The sequence below is a fragment of the Bactrocera oleae genome, chromosome 4, assembly GCF_042242935.1.
Source record: "Bactrocera oleae isolate idBacOlea1 chromosome 4, idBacOlea1, whole genome shotgun sequence".
Taxonomy (NCBI): domain Eukaryota; kingdom Metazoa; phylum Arthropoda; class Insecta; order Diptera; family Tephritidae; genus Bactrocera; species Bactrocera oleae.
Window position 1 is genome coordinate 62853324 of NC_091538.1, and position 21153 is coordinate 62874476.

Genomic DNA, 21153 nt, shown 5'->3' on the forward strand with positions numbered 1-21153 from the left:
ATTAATTATTAAAATGTAGTCAATTGTACCTGTATTCATATATATTCACAAAATATTCATATCAATGTATACATATACCATATACAGGTATAAAAATATAAGCCAAAAAGCTAACAAGCATGCTGCTGTCATATAGAAGTAAGTCTTCGAGCATAATTTTTATTCAATGCTCAATTCTGTTCACGCGCCACTGTTAAGATTTCTTCTTCCGCGCTACCTGTGGTAAAACACACTCATCGTGCTAGAGTAGCCCTGAAATATTTTTGCGTTCTCTGCATCGTGAACTTTATCTACAATATACGTTCTCTGCTTCACGTTTAGTATAAAAGGGTTGAATAAAATCAGATTTCATCACAAATTGCTTTAGTCTATCGAATTGTCGCAGTAATGAAAGGAATTGCTTTCTTGCTAACATATTTAGTGTATTGTTCGAATATCTATCCGATACGCGCTGATTCGCCGGAGGTATGCTTGGAGGATTCATCCTGTGTGCTCGGAGGATATATGAGTGGCAATGAGATCGATTCATTTGAAGCTTTCTTAGGCATACCATTCGCCAAACCACCCATCGGCGATTTCAGATTTAGCGTAAGTAAGAAGCATATGCCTCGCACAAGCAATGTTTGATTGTAACAGTCTATTTATAATCTAATTAAAGAATCCTGAAGAAGCGGAACTATGGAATGGCACCTTATCAGCTGTATATCCTAAGCCTGTTTGTATACAACGTAATTATCTCAATGTATCCAAACCGATCAGCGGTTCAGAGGATTGTCTGTACTTGAATATATATCGCCCCTTGGTACCTAATATATACTTATATGATTAACGAAATTTTTGTTCCACAATAACACCAATATCTGTTTATTTTTGGCTGCAGCGCGGTGGCGGTGGGGAATTGCCAGTAATGTTCTACATACACGGTGGTGGATTTTTTTACGGCTCACCGAATCCCAACTTTATAGGACCACTATATTTCATGGATACGAGTGACGTAATTCTAGTAGTGGCCGCCTATCGCTTGAATCTATTTGGTAAGTGATAAAGGAGTTTTTAAATACCGGTTTGAAAAAGAGCAGATACCACTTCATTATAAAACAAGTAAAGAACGGCCTCAGTTCGAGTGTAACCGAATATTTTATTCTCTTGCAACTTGCAGGATTAAAGCCGACTAAAACCTTCACTTCCACTTAATTTTGTTAAAATATCACACATTTTGACCAACCTAAGCCGTTTAAAGTCAGGCGACAAGTCGGAAAGCATTATATAAGATATACTGGGGGCAGAGAAATGGAAGGGCTGATTGCATTAGTTTTTAAACTTGCTCATATATACTCGAGAATATATTTTCAATCCATTTTATTAATATATAAATGTAAACATAGAAATATGCGGTGGTAAAGTCAACCGGATGTTGCAAAATCCTAAATACCAGTTATATGAGGGTGGAGGCAAATTTTCGCTCGATTTTATCCATTATATAACAGTGTATCTTGTTATTAAAAAAACATACTCTCTCAGTTTCTTTAAAATTACTAGATTATTAACAAAAATCTTTAAAATAGATATATGGGGGCTAAGGAAAGTATTTACTAGATTCCACCCATTTTCGTTCTTCAGAAATATTATTATCAGGAAAGGGTTCTCTCCGAATTTCAGTTATATATCTCACACATTGACCGATATTTCGCTAAAAAGTTGACTATAGGCACTGGGGTCCACATATTCGGTACCTAAGGACTTGAACAATTATGATTCGATTTGCACAACTATTCGTGCAAAGTTTTGTCCCGTTATATTAATTGGTGCTTTATGTGTATACTGAATATACTGGAAAGTGAAAGAATCAGATGGAATTTAAAATTGTGTTATGTGGGAAGTAGGCATGGTTGTAGCCCGATTGTACCGAATTTGGTTGAGTACGTCCGGAGATATGTGATTCACCTATATATGCTATGCTACAATATATACCACGCTCATCGAACAATTTTTGACCCCGGCTCCAATAAAGCCCCGTTGTATCATCCTGGTTGTAAATTTTAATGTCTCTAAAGTATTTAGTTATTGATTTATCGCATTTTTACTAGTTTTTAACCAAACCGTTAGATGTGGAGAGGGCGGGACATTAATCCGGTTTCATCCATTTTCACACTGTTGATAGATGTTCTTAAAGAATTTGTCCTCAGCGAATTTGGTTATTGTAGCTTCTGTGGTGTAAGAGATATGTACATTAAACATATTAGAGAGCGGGGCGATGCCCACTTTTTTCAAAACTTTTAGTCTAGAGGTGCTCCCTGCAATCTCCCGTACCAAATTACAGTTTTATATTTTAATTTGCAGCTTAGTTAGGGCATTTTATAAGTTTTCGATTATTGGCGTTTTGTGGGCGTGGCAGTAGTCCTATTACGCTCATCTTTTTTCTGCCAAGGAATACGTAGTTTCATTACGAATTTTTACTCATGTTACAGCTTGCACGGACGAACGGACAGACACTCACCCTGATTTCAACTCGCCTCGTCATCGTGGCACTATATGAGTATAGAATCCTATAAAATTTTCGTGATCGACTGAAATATTTTTTAAACAATAGCTATTATTTGAAATTATTTCGAGATATCCAAGAGAATCTTATTATTAATGCCAATCATGCTTTCAACAGGTTTCCTATCTACTAACGATGAAGAGATGACGGGAAATTATGGGCTTAAAGATCAGAAGTTAGCACTCCAATGGGTTGAGAAGTACATTTCGGCTTTTGGCGGTGATCCCGATCGTGTTACAATTTTCGGCCACAGTGCTGGTGCTTCAGCTGTTCATTTACACTTAATGAATAACAATGAAGAGGGTAATTTATAAAGACATAAAGAATGTACGTCATATTTGGAAGTACTGTTATCTGATAAAATTTCCAGGTCTATTCAGTAACGCTATTATGATGAGTGGCACCGCAAACACACCATTCGCTTTGCCATTAAACGATCCAAGAGACCAAGTCGTTAAATTAGCTATAGCTGCTGGTGTAAGAGAAGCTGAGGACCTAAGTTCCGCTGGCCTAGTTCAGGCATTGCGATCAATCGAACCGGAAACTTTGTTAGTAGCTGCTGATGATTTTAAGGTGTGGGCTGACCAACCAGCTGTAATATTCCGTCCGAATTTGGAAAGTGAAACCTGGCCTGGTGCATTCTTAACAAATGATCCATCGGACCCATCCATTCCGTTTGGAGTGGTCACTGATATACCTTGGATCGTTGGTAATGCACCTTCTAAGGGTGAGGGTTTGGTTATTGCACTTCGATTGGCAATCAATACGAGTTTGCAGGAAGAATTAAATGAAAGCTTTAGCAGTAGACTAAGCTTTGTATTGAGTTTGCCTGCTACATGTGACACAGAAGATGTAATAGATACATTAGTAACAGAGTATATGGATGGTAAACACAATTTGAATAATGATACATTAAATGGCTTTTTGGAGGTAAATAAATATGAAATATCCTTGCATGCTGAGGTAGTTATTTTCAATCTTTGTTTCTTTTTTAGCTTTTGGGAGATGCTTATTTCATATACCCAACTTATAAACTTTTAAAATATAACGTCAATTCTAGTCGGAGTGATTTTAAAGGAATAATACATTTTGACTATCGTGGACCCTATTCATTTTCGGGATTATTTACAAATAGCTTAACAGATTTCGGTGTTTCACACTACGATGATACATTGTTTCTGTTTGACGGGTTGTCAAATGGTTATTCAAAGGAGTCTCGTGAGGCAGCTTTGGTGAGACGCTATGTGAGGCTGTATCAGTCTTTTGCCGCAAATGGGTGAGTGGATCTAAATATGTGTCTAAATGTATGTATGTATTAGTGTCATGTTTCCTTTTTTTAGTTATTCAGATGAATTTTCTGACATCGAAGAATGTAATGATTTAAATTTTCCGAATTGTGAATATTTGTCGATCGTAAAAGATGAGAAACCGTTCAAAACTGGTAATACTTGGAATCTTAAACGAATGACAATATGGGAACAAATATATGATATTTGCTAAGTAGTTTTTTTTATTTATATATTATATATATATTAACACAGTCTAATATATGTTAAGTATGACTTTATTTTCAGCGTTATTGCAATATATAGATATATATATAAGTATATATATATGTGTATATTTGCATACACATACTTAAAGTAATAAAGCCGAAAATAAAGTCATACTTATCATATACTTATCTGTCTTAAATCGGATTAGTTACAATAATAATATATATTTTTCGTTCGTAAATAAAAAGATACCCAATTTAGATTTATTTTCACTAGCTTTAAATAGGATTATAAAGGAAGCACTCGAATCATTAGTTTTATAATTGAACTCCGTTCAAATCTATTTATTTAACAAATTATTAATTTTAAAACATTAGTTCCAATTTAATTGAAAATAAAAGTAGTTGTGCTGGACTAGAAGCAAGCCAGCTGATTGTTGTGTTGTGTTGTGCCGTGTGGTGATGTACTGTATGAGTGTGGTGTATTGTAGTGGGTTATACTAGGATGCGCCAGTTTTTACCGAGTTGAATGGTGTGTACATATGTGTAGGGGAGGCTTATCTCACTTAAACATCCTGGGCCCCCTAGGCGAATTTTTTGCCTAGCATTACACATAGTCGGCGTACTGCTGGTGGAGTAGCCTAGGGCGTGGCATACATGCTGTAAACGTTGAAAACGGCTTTGATTTTAAAATTTATTTGGTATGTATTTAGGTGTGCTATCGGTAAGCATTTTTACTGATTTTTAGGAGTTGTCATGTTGATCTACTCTCTACTTGAATTTGTTGTTAATTTTACAACACATGGTATTTGCTCTTTATTTTACATTTTACGGAATTATTAGTAAGGACACAATCTCCAAGGTTTGGCGTTCTTTGGCCTCTTGTTGAGGTCCTTTAAATATTATTTTTTCCATCAGCATCATTAAGGATAGCGATTCCACGACTGGCTCAGGTGTGGCCAAAATGGATGCTCCTTTGAGACCTTAGAAAAGGGATCTTGCGAGAGTTAGATTTGTGATTTTCGCTCACTTTTTTGAAGTGAGATTTACAACTTTTACAAGTGTTTCCCATAAACTACCCGTATGATGAGCGCTTAGATAGTTGCGATAAGTGCGACCTTTGCTTTTTGTAAGCCTGGATGTCTGGGTCACTGTGTCACATTGGAAGTGATCCCTTAACTTTATTTTTGAAGTGTTATATACATAATTATGTAAAATAGAGGTGTCGATTTTTCGACTTTCTTCGGACAATTTTGTTATATGTTATATTAAGTTCGTATGCACTAATTTGGCAAATAGTAGCGCGCCATATAGTTCAAGATTTTTGAAGGGGAATTTTTGTATCATTATTGGCGAAAGCCATCCTGCGGGATCGAAAAGTTATATATGTATGTGTTTTTAATATTAGGGTTGTCAAAGGAAATTCTGACTTTATTTTATATTATTTTTCTGCCAATTCGTGGAGAGTTGGAAAATTGTGGCTTTTGCGGTAGTCGTACGACGTACCGGCCATTATTTGATCGAGTAGTTGTAATTGCTGGGGTTGTAATTGATATGAAGGGGCGTTTTTCTAACTCCCTAAATTTTCTCAATTGTGAATTAACGTATTCTTTTAGGGTTTTCGTCAACTTGAGTTGTTGATGTGGAAACTGGTTCTGTAACTAGTCCACTTAGAATCCAACGAAATATAGTGTTTTGGGCTAGAAGGGTGGTTGACATTTTTTCAACAGCTTCAAGTATTATTTGCGGCATAAAATCGCTGCCTATTAAAATATCTATTTGAGCGGGGGTGTTGCAGTTAGGATCTGCCAGCTTTAGGTGTGAAACCTTTTGCCAATGCTTGCTGTTTGTGTGATAGCTTGGAGGCATGTTAGTAAGTGTAAGACTATAGCTTCTGCTACAATTCGCTTATCCGCTTGGGGGGATATTAGGGTAATGGGGCAGATTTTGTGTGAGTTTTGGACTACTCTTCCGCCTATTTTGATGGCAGTTTTAGCCTATTTTGTGCCCTAGACGATATGAAGGATTTTTGTGATCCTTGGTCTATTAAGGCTCTAAGTTTATAGAGTTCTCCTCGATTTTCGATGGAGACGACTGCTGTGGGTAGTAGTACCCTACTTTGGTTTTCGCTGTGTAGCGTTTGAGTTTTTAACGCCTTTGAGCAACATGGTGTCATTTGGCAATTTTTGGTATTGTGGTTTTCGGGATTTGCAGTTGAAACTAAACCCGTGGTTCTTTTTGTACTAATATATGCGCTCTTTTGGGGTGAGCTGGGAAATGTGCTGTAGTGAAGCATTGTGTGATGTCTTTTTCGACAGTAGATGCAATTGAATTTGCTTTTGCAATTTTTATGAGTATGCGTATGTGACAAGAAAGTTGTACATAATCGTTTTGATCTTACAAAATTGTTTCTTTCGTGAATTTTTTATTTTTTAAATATCTCGCAAGATTTTTGTTTATGCCCTCGCGTACATAGTTCGTATGACGTATGTTTATTCTGCTCGGATGTGAACGATTGCGTTTTGTAAAAGCTTCTGTTTAATTTGTTTTTGCTACTTGCTTGGGGTCTATTGAAGCTTCTTTTTAGGTCGTGTTGAACAATTTTAGTTTTAATTAGTTTTTTATCTACCCTTTCAGCGATTTCTTTCATTTGTTGCCACGTGGGGCATTTCTTTCGTGAAGAGAGCGATTGCTCCCACAAAAGTAACGATTTTTCTGGCAATGCTGCGGTGCATATATTTACCAGAATAGGGTCCCAGCTGTCTGTGGGAATGTTTTGGAAATTAGAAACAGTGGATTGTAGTTTAATAAATTCTTCATTTGTTTCTTTCTGAATTTTAGGCAAGTTTATTAGTGTCGTTACTTGTTTATCGATTAATATTCTTTCATTTTCATATCTTGCTTTTAGAGCTTCCCAAGCCAAATTGAAATTGTCGTCATATTAATAATTTCGGATGGTTGATGTAAACGGCTGTAAACATGTCCCGAAAGGATGGCCTCTTGATTTTGTACTTGTGGCAGCTCTACTCTCGGATGTGGAGTAGATGCAATAGCTTTTATTAGCTTTAACTGATCGGAGATCATAGCTTTTGTAGCTTCGTACTGGTCTAAGCAGTTCTCATAATTGGCGAAAGCCGAGGTTTTAAAATTTTGTGGTAGATCTGATGACTCAGTTTCTACTATGGCGTCATAAGCCGCTTGGAGACGAGCCCAAAAATTGTTAAGATTTTGCTTTTTTATTTCTAATAACGATTCAGAGTTGTCTTGAATCGGTGAAGATGAAAATCGAGTGCAGTATCGTATTAATCTGTCACTCTCAGAACTGAATTTGCAACCTGTTTTGAGCGTGTAGCTGCTGCAGGTGTAGTTTGATTTTCTTCGTCTTTAACCATTTTTGTTATGTTACTTATTACTATGTCAAAGTTGATTAAAATTTTCTCAGTATAAACTGATTTAAACGCAGAGATAAATTATAATTAATACTCTTTTACGTATAGAAGAGTTTTTTTTGGGTTAGATAAATATTTACTTGCGAAATAAATTTTCTAATTTGTTTTTTATTTAAAATATTTTATTGTCAGTGTAATTTTAATTTTCTTAATTCCATTATTAAGAATCGCACTTTTAATTTAACAAAACTTTTTATGTCCTTATGTTGGTGTATTTAGGTACACCCTAATACACGGACTTGAATGTATATATTTATGCGCTCGTGAAATTGAGAGCTCCTTGAAGAGATCAATACACTTTGTACATAAGTATGCACGGACTGTTTGTGTGTATGTGTGTTATTTTCTAATGCAATTGAGAGCTGAGATCAATGTGCTTTTAGTTTTATTTTTGTACGCAACCCTGCTTGTTTTTGTTTGCCAAAGATGCCGTAAGTATATACAATATAAATTGCGCATCTATATTTTTGCAATAGAAAGAGAGCGCGAAAACGAAATTAGTAATATGCAGGTATATCCCGTCTGCACGTATGTATATATATAACACACATATGTACATATAATAATTAAAAGATGAAATGAACACGCTCACTTTGGTTTTCCTCAAAGGGCGTTTATGGAGGATGTATGTACATATGTATGTCTATAAGATCTGTCGCTAATTTTCTTCCTCCTCTCTTTCCCGCTGGTTTTGTCGGTAGTGTTTGTTGTTTGTATTTTTGTGGATAAATTTGTTCGCACGTGAATATGTGTTTTTGTTTAGGTTTTGTTTTAAGGTGCTTTACTTTCGCGCCCAATTTATGTATGTTTTTAGTTTTTAGTTTATTGTTTTTGTATTTTTTTTTGTTTAGGTTCCGCGCCCGTTTGTTTGGGTTTTCGTTTGTTTTTATTACATATCTATATGCATGTAACATATAATGGTAGGTTTGTGTTATTTTTGTATTTGTTTTCACAATTTAAACTTTTTGTTCTTGTTCTTCTTTAGTGCTTTGCTCATTTTTAGTTTTTACTTATTTTTGGTTATTTTACTGTAACTTATATTTTGACTACATATGTATATGTATGTGTGCATTTATTTGTCGAGTTACTGCACTTTCTTTGTTTTACACTCCACTGCTTTAATTTTATTTCTAGGACATAAAATTATAGTGCTTTTCGTTTAGGCTCGAAGGACCATGAATATTTTCGTACACAATTTATTGGGGAGTATACACCACTGGGATATTCACTACACTTACCTCACTTAGAATCGCTTTAATGAGTTAAATGAAAATGCCATTTATTTCGTGCGAAAGATTTTATTTAAAAAAACTAGGTATTATTTTATTAACCAGGTAATTATAAATTATTTAATAAAGGAGGATCGAGTAACTGTCCGAATGGAATCCGCAGTTCTTGTTTTAATTTAGGATTATGGTGGTAGATCCAAGTCTCATCCATAGTTATAAAATGACGCAAGAAATCGGTTTTATTCGGCTTTAAAGGCTCCAAATTATGTTTCGATCCAGTTTTTGTTGAATTGTTAACGGATGCGGCACTAACTTTCCGAACAGCTTTTTTGTATATAATTCTTCATCTACTTCATCTTGTAAAATATGAAGTACTCGTTTGTCTGATGGCATTGGCAATTTCGCCCTTAGTCAAACTGGGATCTTCACTAACAATATTATGAACTTGCTCCTGTTCTTCGCTATTACGGTTTAAATTCACCAGCCCAAAATTCAACGGTGCAATTTGAAGGTGATGACTCCTAGTACACTTCTAACCAAAGTTCATAAATTTTCTTTGCTTTTAAACCTTTCAAAAAAAAGAATCTAACCACTGTGCGATATTCAATTGTTTCCATATTAAAAAAAATATTCTGATCCGTCAACTTTTAATGGCTTGTTTACAAAGAATTAATTGACAAAATGACTTGTAACTTTACATGTGTTCTCAAGATAGATGTACTAACTTGAGAAAAAAAAAGCTTGGAGCTAGTAGTGCTATTTCTTGGTGAGACCAACCAACTTTTCAACCAACCTGTACATACGTGTAAACCAGAGCGCGTACATATTATTACTGATAAGTGATAATATCATGATTTGAATGCATGAAGGTGTACATATGTACATACATGATACATGCGTATATAGGTTTTAAATGATGAAAGGATTTACATAAATTACTATTGTAATATATTAAATTTTAAGAGTATTATGATATATAAGAAATTATGTTATATTTTCAAAGATATGAAATATTTAAAATAGGTCTGATTTTCACATTGGCTTCAAATATTGCTTTAAAATAGAATATTAATTATTAAAATGTAGTCAATTGTACCTGTATTCATATATATTCACAAAATAATATTCATATCAATTTATATGATTGCATATACAGGTGTAAAAATATAAGCCAAAAAGCTAACATGCATGCTGCTTTCATATCAAAGTAAGTCTCTGAGCATAATTTTCATATAATGCTCAATTCTGTTCACGCGCCACTGTTAAAATTTCTTCTTTTGAGCTACCTGCATCGTGAACCTACGAAAATCTACGTTCTCTGTTATCTTGCACAATTGCTGACCACTGATATAAATCGAACCTTTCATCTTGTACCATGCACATACATACATATGTATCACATATCACGTATTCAAATCATGCTATCAACTATTTGGATGGATTTATTATTAGCTATTAGTTGCAATGGTTGATTATGGAATAATTTTCATTATCAAGATATTTGCAAATAACCAAGGCATTCTTACGGAACAAAAATTGCAAGTGTTTTTTGCGGACTGTAATTCATATACCGATTTCAGCTGAATAAACTAACGCAAACACCTTACCATGTTGACTATAAGCATGCAAATATAAAGTATAAGCAGATTTAAAAATAGACGGTAAAGATAAAGAAATTATAGGAACTTAAGACCAACTCATAATTCTATTTAATTAAGAAATTCTGATATTCAAATGTTACTGATTTTAATATGTTGCGCATTGATGTCTATAAATATGGTATGAATTATTCCAAAAATTAATTTCTTGTAATTTTTACGCTATTGCATAGCTTCTATTGAGGGCTTTGAGCGTGGGGACTGAATCAAGAAATTCCGTAACGGAAATAAATCTAACATGATCACAAGTAGGCGTATTTTCGCATTTCTCAAGCGGGACAAATATATTGAAGAGCAGGGTGATTCAAAAATAATAATATTTAAGATACACTTTTTTTAATGGCAAATAAAAATATAAAATTTAATTAATAGAAAAAATTATTTAATATTCGGAGTCATAATATTAGTAACATTATTATTATTTTGGTAAATATCTATGCCACCTTTTGGAACAGTATCTCGTTTGACTTGAATAAAACAATTGAAATTAGGTATTTTAATCTGATTATGAATGGTTATAAATTTCTACTTATCTTGGCTGGCGATTTCAACATCACTTCGCTGATAAAATATCAAAGCGGTTGACAACTTTTCTTTCGGAAAAATTGAATTTGAAAACGAATAATGATCCACAAGAATCCACAACAAAATATGGAACCACCATTAACGCAACATTTTCCAGATATTTAGAGAATGTCAAGTCTAAAACTTATGTTTCCTATTTCAGTTCCCATAAACCTATTGTTTCAATGATAAAAATACCTGAATAACCTACATGTATTGTAAGATAATAAAAATATTTTAAAAAATATTAACTTCTCATTTATTTAATAAAATAAAAAAATTTGTTTTCTTATCGATCACCACGCTCAAAAAATATAACTTGAAATAATTTCAAAGAAAAAACAAAAATACTGCATAAAAAATAAATAAATATTTATAATTGCATAAGTTGATAAAAAATGCTATGCAATAGATTTACCGCGGCAGTCCCCGAGTGCCACACCTACTTTTTTAAATTAAATATATTTATTTCTGTCGCAGGGAACATGTCGTACGGGACATTTTTTCCATCGTAATATTTATGTTGATTCTGCTGTTTTGGTACGGAATTATATAACAACAAGTCTCCAGTAAAAGCGTTTAAAGAAAAAATTCCATACTAATCAAGAGCATTAATTGTTTTTAAACTGAGAGTAGCTTCCATTAGAAAAATAAATATTTTAGAAAAACTCTCATAGGATTTCTTTTTCAGTTAAGAGATTTATCATGAAAGTAAACACGTCGTGTTGGTTATGCTTATCACTTATAACAGCAGACGATTTTGAAAGTTCTGCCAACCAAGCTACACAAGCAAAAATAGTTACTTGGCGATAGCTAAACTGAGCACTTTGTATCTCACTTTTTTGTATGCCTATAATTTTCGGCATAATCTATTTGAATGGCTAGTTCAGTACAATTTAAGTAGCTTTTGGTTTTCCTCAAAAAAGACCCAATGGTATTGGTAAGAGCTATGATTATCAATTTTCCGCCAATGTTGCCACCTATTTCATTTATAAAATATGTTAGAGGAATAAATTGATATTTTGAATCTGTTAAGCATTTCCTGCAATTGTTTAAAATACAGTTTTCATCATTAATATTGCAGCAAACATATTTCCTTCAGCCAACGCTTTCATTTTTGCTAGCTTTCGGTGTTCTTTCCTTGTTTTTTAATTTATTGTTCTGTCATTTTAATTGATCTTCCTTTTAGTTTTCTCTCCACCGTTTGCAACTTTTTTTTTCGATAAGGTTTTTGCTCATCTATAAATAAATAAGCAAAAGTATGTATTTAAATACTTAAAAATTCCGCACTTACGATGTCCCACGTAACAAATTTTAACAACAAATCATTTGATTTTTTAACAAGGTTTTTTTGTTATTTAAATTGTATACAATTGTTATAGTCAATATTCTGCGAGCTTTCTGCCTATACTTTCGACGCACTGGTAACAAGTGTTACTTTTTATAAATTTATGTGCGTTAAATTTGAATAATTTCCAAAAAAATATGCATAAACAATGTACATACATAAGAAATATTTAAAGACAGGACTTATTTTCACATTGACTTCAAATATTGTTTTAAAATAGTATATTAATTATTAAAATATAGTCAATTTTACCTCTATTCATAAATATTCACAAAATAATATTCATAGCATTGCATATACAGGTGTAAAAATATAAGCCAAAAAGTTAACATGCATGCTGCTGTCATATCAAAGTAAGTCTCTGAGCATAATTTTCATTAAATACTCAATTCTGTTCACCCGCCACTGTTAAAATTTCTTCTTCCGCGCTACCTGTGGTAAAACACACTCATCGTGCTAGATTAGCCCTGAAATATTTTTGCGTTCTCTGCATCGTGAACTTTCTCTGTAATATACATTCTCTGCTTCGCATTTAGTATAAAAGAGTTGAATAAAGTCAGATTTCATTCAAATTGCTTTAGTCTATCGAATTGGCGCAGTAATGAAAGGAATTGCTTTCTTGTTAACATATTTAGTGTATTGTTCGAATATCGATCCGATACGCGCTGATTCGCCGGAGGTATGCTTGGAGGATTCATCCTGTGTGCTCGGAGAATATATGAGTGGCAATGAGATCGATTCATTTGAAGCTTTCTTAGGCATACCATTCGCCAAACCACCCATCGGCGATTTGAGATTCAGCGTAAGTAAAAAGCATATGCCTCGCACAAGCAATGTTTGATTGTAACAGTCTATTTGTAATCTAATTAAAGAATCCTGAAGAAGCTGAACTATGGAATGGCACCTTATCAGCTGTATATCCTAAGCCTGTTTGTATACAACGTGATTATCTCAATGTATCCAAACCGATCAGCGGGTCAGAGGATTGTCTGTACTTGAATATATATCGCCCCTTGGTACCTAATATATACTTATATGATTAACGAAATTTTTGTTCCACAATAACAACAATATCTATTTATTTTTGGTTGCAGCGCGGTGGCGGTGGGGAATTGCCAGTAATGTTCTACATACACGGTGGTGGATTTTTCGCCGGCTCACCGAATCCCAGCTTTATAGGACCGCTATATTTTATGGATACGAGTGACGTAATTCTAGTAGTGGCCGCCTATCGCTTGGGTCTATTTGGTAAGTGATAGAGGGATTTTTTAAAAACCGATTTGAAAAAACAAGTAAGGGAGGATATAGTTCGGATGTAACCGAACATTTTATTCTCTAGCAACTTGCAAGGATGAAAGCCGACTAAATGCCTTCACTTCTACTCAATTTTATTAAAATATCACACATTTTTACGCTTGCTCATATATAGTCGATAATATATTTTCAAGCCTGTTTATAAATATTATATGTAAATATAAACATAGGTATATGTGGAGTAAAGTTAGCCGGATGTTTCAAAATCGTGAATACCAGTTATATGAGGGTTGAGCCAAGTTTTCGCCCGATTTGATCCATTATAGCCACAAAGATACACTGTTATTAAAAAATATACTCTCTCAGTTTCATTAAAATTACTAGCGTATTGGCTGGTATACACTGCGGTTCATTAGGTTAGCACATCACGGGTTTAAGCAGTTTTGGTTAATTTTTAGGAAAACTAAAGAAACTATAATTTTAAAATTATTAGCGATTATTAACGCATCAACTATAAAATAACTTAAATAGCATTTAGTGTTTTAATTATTGATTGGACCCTTCCTAATTAAATATTTTTCGTCTGAAAAGGCAACATATCGCCAATCAGACTTTATGACCACTAGTTTTTTTGTGAAAATCAAATACTAATTTTGAATGGGAAAGTAAAAAAAATTTATTTCAAGTATTTACCATTACGAGTCCGATCGATGAAAACAAATGGTAATCGGAAAGTGCCAAGTCTGGTGAATACGGCGGGTGGGGTAGTAGCTCCCAGCAAAGTACTTTGATTATATTCTGAACCAATTTTTCTTTAGTGTATTAACAGTGTTATCAAGTTTTAGAAGGTCATGATATACCACACCCTTCTGATCCTTTGATGCTTTCCGCAAATTATCACTTTCCGGTACAAAATTTGACTCTTTCAACACAATTAAAAAATATGATGTTGTTTGTTCAATAACTGTAAGCTTAACGCTCACTTCATACCGATACATCTGGTATGTGTTCCGGTCTAAAATCGACTCGTGTTTCTTTACGGGGAACCTTAAGTGGTGTTTTTTTCTTTAGTTTTTTAATTGTTTATTAATATGGAGCATATATGGAGCACCCTTTAAATAGTAGATAAGGTTGCTTTAACACCAGCAAATATCCAAATCTTGGCGGTCGAATCATGAGAGGTGTATTCTGTTCTCAAAATTGCTCTCTTGTTACAATGGAAAATCACTTTATTGTTAACGTCTTTATTATTTATTTATAACTTTTCGACTTCTGCCAATTTTTTTTGATATTTCAATTATTGAAAGCTGTAACTCTTCATAAGCTTCGATTATAGCTTTCTTTTTAACCGATAGCGTTTTTCCTTTAGCCATATTATAGAAAATATAGTACTTAAGCAATAAAACAAAATTCGGTGACAATACGTATTCAAATTCGGAAGATAAATGCATATCAAATAGCATGTACTAACCTGATGACGCAAAAATAAAGCATACTTTTCGGCTAAAAAGAACAGAAAAAAGCAAAAATAATATAACGAGATATTTTTATCCCATGTTTTCTTCACCAGTGATTGTTCATACAAAGATGAAAAAATCAAAAAACAAGAAATTGCTGAAATTCCCATTCAAAACAAGTAAGGAAGAGCTAATTTCGGGTGCAACCGAAAATTTTATATATCATATTTTGACCGACCTGAACTTTTTAACATCAGGTGAAAAGACGGAAATCAGAGGGTAGGGATGAGCCAATTACATTAATTTGGAAATTGCTTAGGTATACTAGAGAACATATTACCGATCTATCTACTTTAGGCACACAAATCCCTGCTATTTGTAAAACACACTCACTTATTTTCATTGAGATAACTCATATATTGGCCGATATATGCGGTATAAAGTCACCCGGAAGTTCAAAAATCTTTAAAATAGGTATATGGGGGCTAAGGAAAGTATTTACTAGATTCCACCTATTTTCGTTATTCAGACATACTATTATCAGGAAAGGATTCTCTCCGAATTTCAATTATATATCTCACACATTGACCGATATTTCGCTAAAAAGTTAACTATAGACACTGGGGTCCACATATTCGGTACCTAAGGGCTTGAACAATTATGGTTCGATTTGGACAATTATTGGTCATAAGGTGACACACTTCAAAGGTAATAAAATCCGGTTTCATCCATTTTCACACTGTTGATAGATGTTCTTAAAGGATTTGTCCCCAGCGAATTTGGTTATTGTAACTTCTGTGGTGTAAGAGATATGTACATTAAACATATTAGAGAGCGGGGCGATGCCCACTTTTTTCAAAACTTTTAGCCTAGAGGTGTTCCCTGCAATCTCCCGCACCAAATTACAGTTTTATATTTTAATTTGCAGCTTAGTTAGGACATTTTATAAGTTTTCTATAATTGGTATTTTGTGGGCGTGGCAGTAGTCCATCCTTTTTCTGTCAAGGAATGCATCGTTTCGTTACGATATTTAAGTTTTGACTCATGTTACAGCTTGCACGGACGAACGGACAGACACTCACCCTGATTTCAACTCGCCTCGTCATCGTGACACTGTATGAATATAGAATCCTATTTGTTACTAGATTACTTTTAGGTGATAAAAATAACCATTAAGTGAATAAAACTATTATACTATGTAGCAACATGTTGCAAGAGTATAAATGTATATACGAGTAAACCTTAAACTATAAAGCAACCTTAGTCAAATTGTTATCTTTATATGAACACCTCTTGAAAAATATATTAATAATATTAGTCATCTGATATAAAATCAAGTGCTTCGAATTTTTGTAAATTGGCTCGTTTCCGAAATATTACAAAATTTCGTGATCGGCTGAAATATTTTTTAAACAATAGCTATTATTTGAAATTATTTCGAGATATCCAAGAGAATCTTATTATTAATGCCAATATTATTTTTATTATTGTGTTACTTTCAACAGGTTTCCTATCTACTAACGATGAAGAGATGACGGGAAATTATGGGCTTAAAGATCAGAAATTAGCACTCCAATGGGTTAAGAAGTACATTTCGGCATTTGGCGGTGATCCCGATCGTGTTACAATTTTCGGCCACAGTGCTGGTGCTTCAGCTGTTCATTTACACTTAATGAATAACAATCAAGAGGGTAATTTATAAAGACATAAAGAATATACGTCATATTTGGAAGTACTGTTGTTTGATAAAATTTCCAGGTCTATTCAGTAACGCTATTATGATGAGTGGCACCGCAAACACACCATTCGCTTTGCCAATAAACGATCCAAGAGACCAAGTCGTTAATTTAGCTATAGCTGCTGGTGTAAACGAAGCTGAGGACCTAAGTTCCGCTGACCTAGTTCAGGCATTGCGATCAATCGAACCGGAAGCGTTGTTATTAGCTGCCGATAATCTTAAGCTGTGGGCTGAGCAACCACTTGTAATATTCCATCCAAATATTGAAAGTGAAACCTGGCCTGGTGCATTCTTAACAAATGATCCATCGGACCCATCCATTCCGTTTGGAGGGGTCACTGATATACCTTGGATCATTGGTAATGCACCTTCCAAGGGTGAGGCTTTGGTTATTGCACTTCGATTGGCAAGCAATACGAGTTTGCAGGAAGAATTAAATGAAAGCTTTAGCAGTAGACTAAGCATTGCATTGAGTTTGCCTGCTACATGTGACACAGAAGATGTAATAGATACATTAGTAACAGAGTATATGGATGGTAAACACAATTTGAATAATGATACATTAAATGGCTTTTTGGAGGTAAATAAATATGAAATATCCTTGCATGCTGAGGTAATTATTTTCAATCTTTGTTTTCTTTTTAGCTTTTGGGAGACGCTTATTTCATATACCCAACTTATAAACTTTTAAAATATAACGTCAATTCTAGGCGCAGTGATTTTAAAGGAATAATACATTTTGACTATCGTGGGCCCTATTCATTTTCGGGATATTTTACAAATAGCTTAACAGATTTCGGTGTTTCACACTACGATGATACATTGTTTCTGTTTGACGGCCCCCCCGGATTGTCAAATGGTTATTCAAAGGAGTCTCGTGAGGCAGCTTTAGTGAGACGCTTTGTGAGGGTGTATCAGTCTTTTGCCGCAAATGGGTAAGTGGATCTAAATATGTGTCTAAATGTATGTATGTATTAGTGTCATGTTTTCTTTTTTTTAGTTATTCAGATGAATTTGCTGGCATCGAAGAATGTAATGATTTAAATTTTCCGAATTGTGAATATTTGTCGATCGTAAAAGATGAGAAACCGTTCAAAACTGGTAATACTTGGAATCTTAAACGAATGACAATATGGGAACAAATATATGATATTTGCTAAGTTACCTTTTTTGATTTATATATTATATATAATTTATATATTGTATATATTAACACATACTTGACAGTATATGTTAAGTATGACTTTATTTTCGGCCTATATATATATATACATATAATATATATGTGTATGTTCGAATACACATACTTATTGCAATAAAGACGAAAATAATTTCATACTTAACATATACTTGACTGTGTTCAATCGGATTACTTAGAATAATAATATTTTTTTTTGTCGAATTCTTTTGGGGCTGCAGGGTTGCACATCCTAGCCAGCATAGGTGTGGATTTCTATTCCACTGAATTATTTAAAAGGTAAAAATGTTAATAAGAAGCATAATGTCAAGTTAGAATTAACCAGCTCTTTGTAAATATAATCTCTATCTGAATTAATTTAGGATTCTCCATTATTATATTTTGGTAAAGACAAAAAATTATGACAAAGCAAGTTTAATAAAAAAATAAGTAGTAAAGATATTTAGTTAGATAGTCAGTTATCCGAAAAAATTTCAAAATTGTAATTCTCTATCAATTGTTTTTTAAATGGGAAAAAATTGTATGGAATGTGTCCATTGGCCTTCGCGTGCAATAATTGGAGCTGTTCCTATCCACTTTATTTAAGATTTTGCGAAAGGATCTTGGGTTGCGAGCTTACAAAATCAAACTCGTGTAAAAGTTGAAGCTGAGCGACCTTCAAGTACGTCTCACATTCGGTGAATGGGCCCAAAACAAGATGGCCACCGATCCAGAATTTCAAAAGAAAATTTTGTTCACTGATGAAGCTCACGTTTGGTTGAATGGTTACCTTAATAAAGATAATTGTCGCATTTGCACAAGCCTGTCACTGTTTGGTGTGCTCTATGGACAGATTGAATCATTGGTCCATATTTCTTTAAAATTCAAAAGCCATAAGACCCTAAATGTCGAACGCCGTAGAGCTATGATTAAAGACTTTTCGTGCCTGGATATTGATTTGAACGAAATTTGGTTCCAACAAGTCGGCGCTACATGCCATACAGCCAACGATAGAATCAATCGATTGAAGGAAAAACAAAAAAATCTTGGCTATAATATTAAATTATATATAATTTTTCTTTCTTCCTGGAAAAAACATGCCTAAAAAAACACACTTTACTTCGCAACACGCTATCCGTTGCCGACTCTCAAAATCGGCAGATACTAATAAAAGCTGATAACAATATCACTTACCTTCCTTTATAAATTTTAGAAAAGGTCCGCTGAAAAACTACTCATTTTGCTCTTTATACACGGTGGAGGTTCCAAGTCCCACAGGTCCCGAATATTTGATGGAAACTAATGAGGTTATATTGGTATTACTCGGATATCGTTTGAGTCAATTTTGTATGTGCTTTTTTTAAAGGATTCTGTGTGACAATCTTAATTCTTGATGTCTGTAGATTTTCTTAGTACCAGTAAAGAGCATATGGCTGGTAATTTTGGACTTAAGTACCATAAAATGGCACATAAAAAATATATTGGTGTCTTTGGTGATCCTTCGTATATTACTATTTTTCGCCACAAGGCTGGCAATATTTCTTCGCATTTACACATGTTCAGCCCAGCTTCAAAAGGTATATATGTATTTAATATTTAACCAATTTTTAAGGGTTACGTACTCAAACCACTTTCCCCAGCAAATTTAATGCAAAACTCTGCGCTCTCTAAAGCTTCAGCTTCACTTCGATCACTTCAGAGCGATTATTCGTGAGTGGAATGACTTTCTAGAGGGAATTATGGAGCATAATATATAAGTATACATTAATTTCATCGGATCGGATCGGTGATTGGTTGCTCTGGGTAAAGAAACTCCACACGTGACAATCTAGGCTTTATACCCTCAGCCATCAAATAATACTATATAAAATATTATTATTATTGACATTTCATTATCAGCAATGGCATAGCCTTTAGCAAAATTAGCCCTTGTTCGAAAGATAAGTTTCACCAATCGACGGTTTCCTTTTAAATATCTTGAATATTTGACAGAGATATCAACCTCTCTCGGGCCTTCGTTGCATCTGCTGTGCCTTCTAGGAAAAGCTCGTAACAACACTGAATGAAAACCACAAAAAACTTAAAAAAGATATATTGTATAGAGAAAAAAGAGCTGTTTATAATTGAAAATATAATTTTGAAACTTCCCGTACACGTAGTTGTTTACAAAGCGAGTAATGCTCTTAAAAGGTCACCTTCAACTAAGCAATTAATCATTCCCACAAGCTTTACTTCGGTTTTATACAAATGTCATTAGCTCACAGTTAGCAACCTAACATCAGATATATTGCAACTTCCTGTGAATGTCAAATTGAAATCTGGGAAATATTAATGGAAATATAAAAAAGACTTATCACACCCACAAAACGCCATTAATCGAAAACCAATAAACTACCATAATTAAGCTCCACAATAAGATACAACATTGTTATTTGGTATAATGAATCGCATTACGGAGGGGCAACTGGAGTTTACAAACTTTGTAAAAAGTGGGCGTGCCTCCTCTAATAGGTTTAATATGCATATATCCTAAGCCACTAAAGCTATAATAAGGAAATTCACTCCTATACACTGGGAAACTGGGTGATAACTCCAATTAAGCTTTATAGGAGCCAATACAAGAGTTGGAAAGTGAGGATGACACCGCCCACCTTTAGGAGAAAACCTATATCTTGGTATCTGCTTGACCGATTTCAACCAAATTTGGGAAGTAATATTCCTATTCCTGATATTCCTATATTACAGTGTAAAAATGGATAAAATAGAAAGATTTTCGAACTACCGGCTGACTTTATACCGCATATATGCATAAAATGGATAAAATCAGGTGAAAACTTGCCCCAGCCCCCATATAACTAATATCAGGATTTTCAAACATTCAGTTGACTTTACTCCTTATATATACCATATAAAAATAAAGCTAAGTCAGTCTATGAAACGTAATAAAATAAAAAATTTGATTGAATTCCATTCAGGATTTCGTCGAATAATGAATTTGTAATTCTTTCGCTACAATTTTTAATATTGTCAACACCGGAAGGTATTTAGCCGGCTTTGATCCTTGCAAGTTGCAAGAGTATAAAACAATCGGTAACACCCGAACTTAGCGCTTTCTTACTTGTTCTATTTTAAAAAATGAACTAAACATTTATTATTAATCTATAAATAAAAAATACCAAAAATAAAAACTTATATAAAACTGAAAGTAAAAAAATATGTCTTTAAAAATTTATAAAATGTGG

The 21153-nt window shown here is 33.8% G+C and overlaps 2 protein-coding genes and 1 long non-coding RNA gene across 4 annotated transcripts; 2 read left to right on the top strand and 1 right to left on the bottom strand.

Moving 5' to 3' along the window:
• The first annotated feature begins 342 nt into the window (after positions 1–342).
• LOC138857193 (juvenile hormone esterase-like) lies at positions 343–4060 on the top strand. The gene is made up of 7 exons (XM_070109056.1): positions 343–588; positions 659–802; positions 881–1034; positions 2660–2845; positions 2913–3472; positions 3538–3818; positions 3883–4060. The coding sequence occupies exons 1-7, from the start codon at positions 388–390 to the stop codon at positions 4040–4042; spliced, it is 1686 nt and encodes a 561-aa protein (XP_069965157.1). The 5' UTR covers positions 343–387; the 3' UTR covers positions 4043–4060.
• A 7265-nt stretch (positions 4061–11325) lies between these two features.
• On the bottom strand, positions 11326–20111 carry LOC118682202 (uncharacterized). 2 transcript variants are annotated; one of them, XR_011396217.1, is made up of 3 exons: positions 20065–20111; positions 19106–19990; positions 11326–12176 (listed from the first exon to the last, which is right to left on the bottom strand). It is a non-coding gene; the product is annotated as an uncharacterized lncRNA (long non-coding RNA). The 2 variants fall into 2 exon arrangements; XR_011396218.1 differs by having other exon boundaries at positions 19106–19969; positions 20065–20108.
• LOC106627811 (juvenile hormone esterase) lies at positions 12848–18289 on the top strand. The gene is made up of 7 exons (XM_014248086.3): positions 12848–13087; positions 13158–13301; positions 13380–13533; positions 16502–16687; positions 16755–17314; positions 17380–17669; positions 17735–18289. Exons 1-7 carry the CDS (start codon positions 12887–12889, stop codon positions 17892–17894), a joined length of 1695 nt encoding a protein of 564 aa, XP_014103561.2. The 5' UTR covers positions 12848–12886; the 3' UTR covers positions 17895–18289.
• Positions 20112–21153: the final 1042 nt, after the last annotated feature.

Excerpts from the sequence above, each read along its gene's own strand:
- LOC138857193 (XM_070109056.1), top strand. The coding sequence starts at position 388 with ATGAAAGGAATTGCTTTCTTGCTAACATATTTAGTGTATTGTTCGAAT. Across the intron at positions 3,473-3,537 it reads CATTAAATGGCTTTTTGGAG|CTTTTGGGAGATGCTTATTT; the intron begins GTAAATAAATAT and ends TTTCTTTTTTAG. Across the intron at positions 3,819-3,882 it reads CAGTCTTTTGCCGCAAATGG|TTATTCAGATGAATTTTCTG; the intron begins GTGAGTGGATCT and ends TCCTTTTTTTAG.
- LOC106627811 (XM_014248086.3), top strand. The coding sequence starts at position 12,887 with ATGAAAGGAATTGCTTTCTTGTTAACATATTTAGTGTATTGTTCGAAT. Across the intron at positions 13,302-13,379 it reads TGAATATATATCGCCCCTTG|CGCGGTGGCGGTGGGGAATT; the intron begins GTACCTAATATA and ends TTTTGGTTGCAG. Across the intron at positions 17,315-17,379 it reads CATTAAATGGCTTTTTGGAG|CTTTTGGGAGACGCTTATTT; the intron begins GTAAATAAATAT and ends TTTTCTTTTTAG.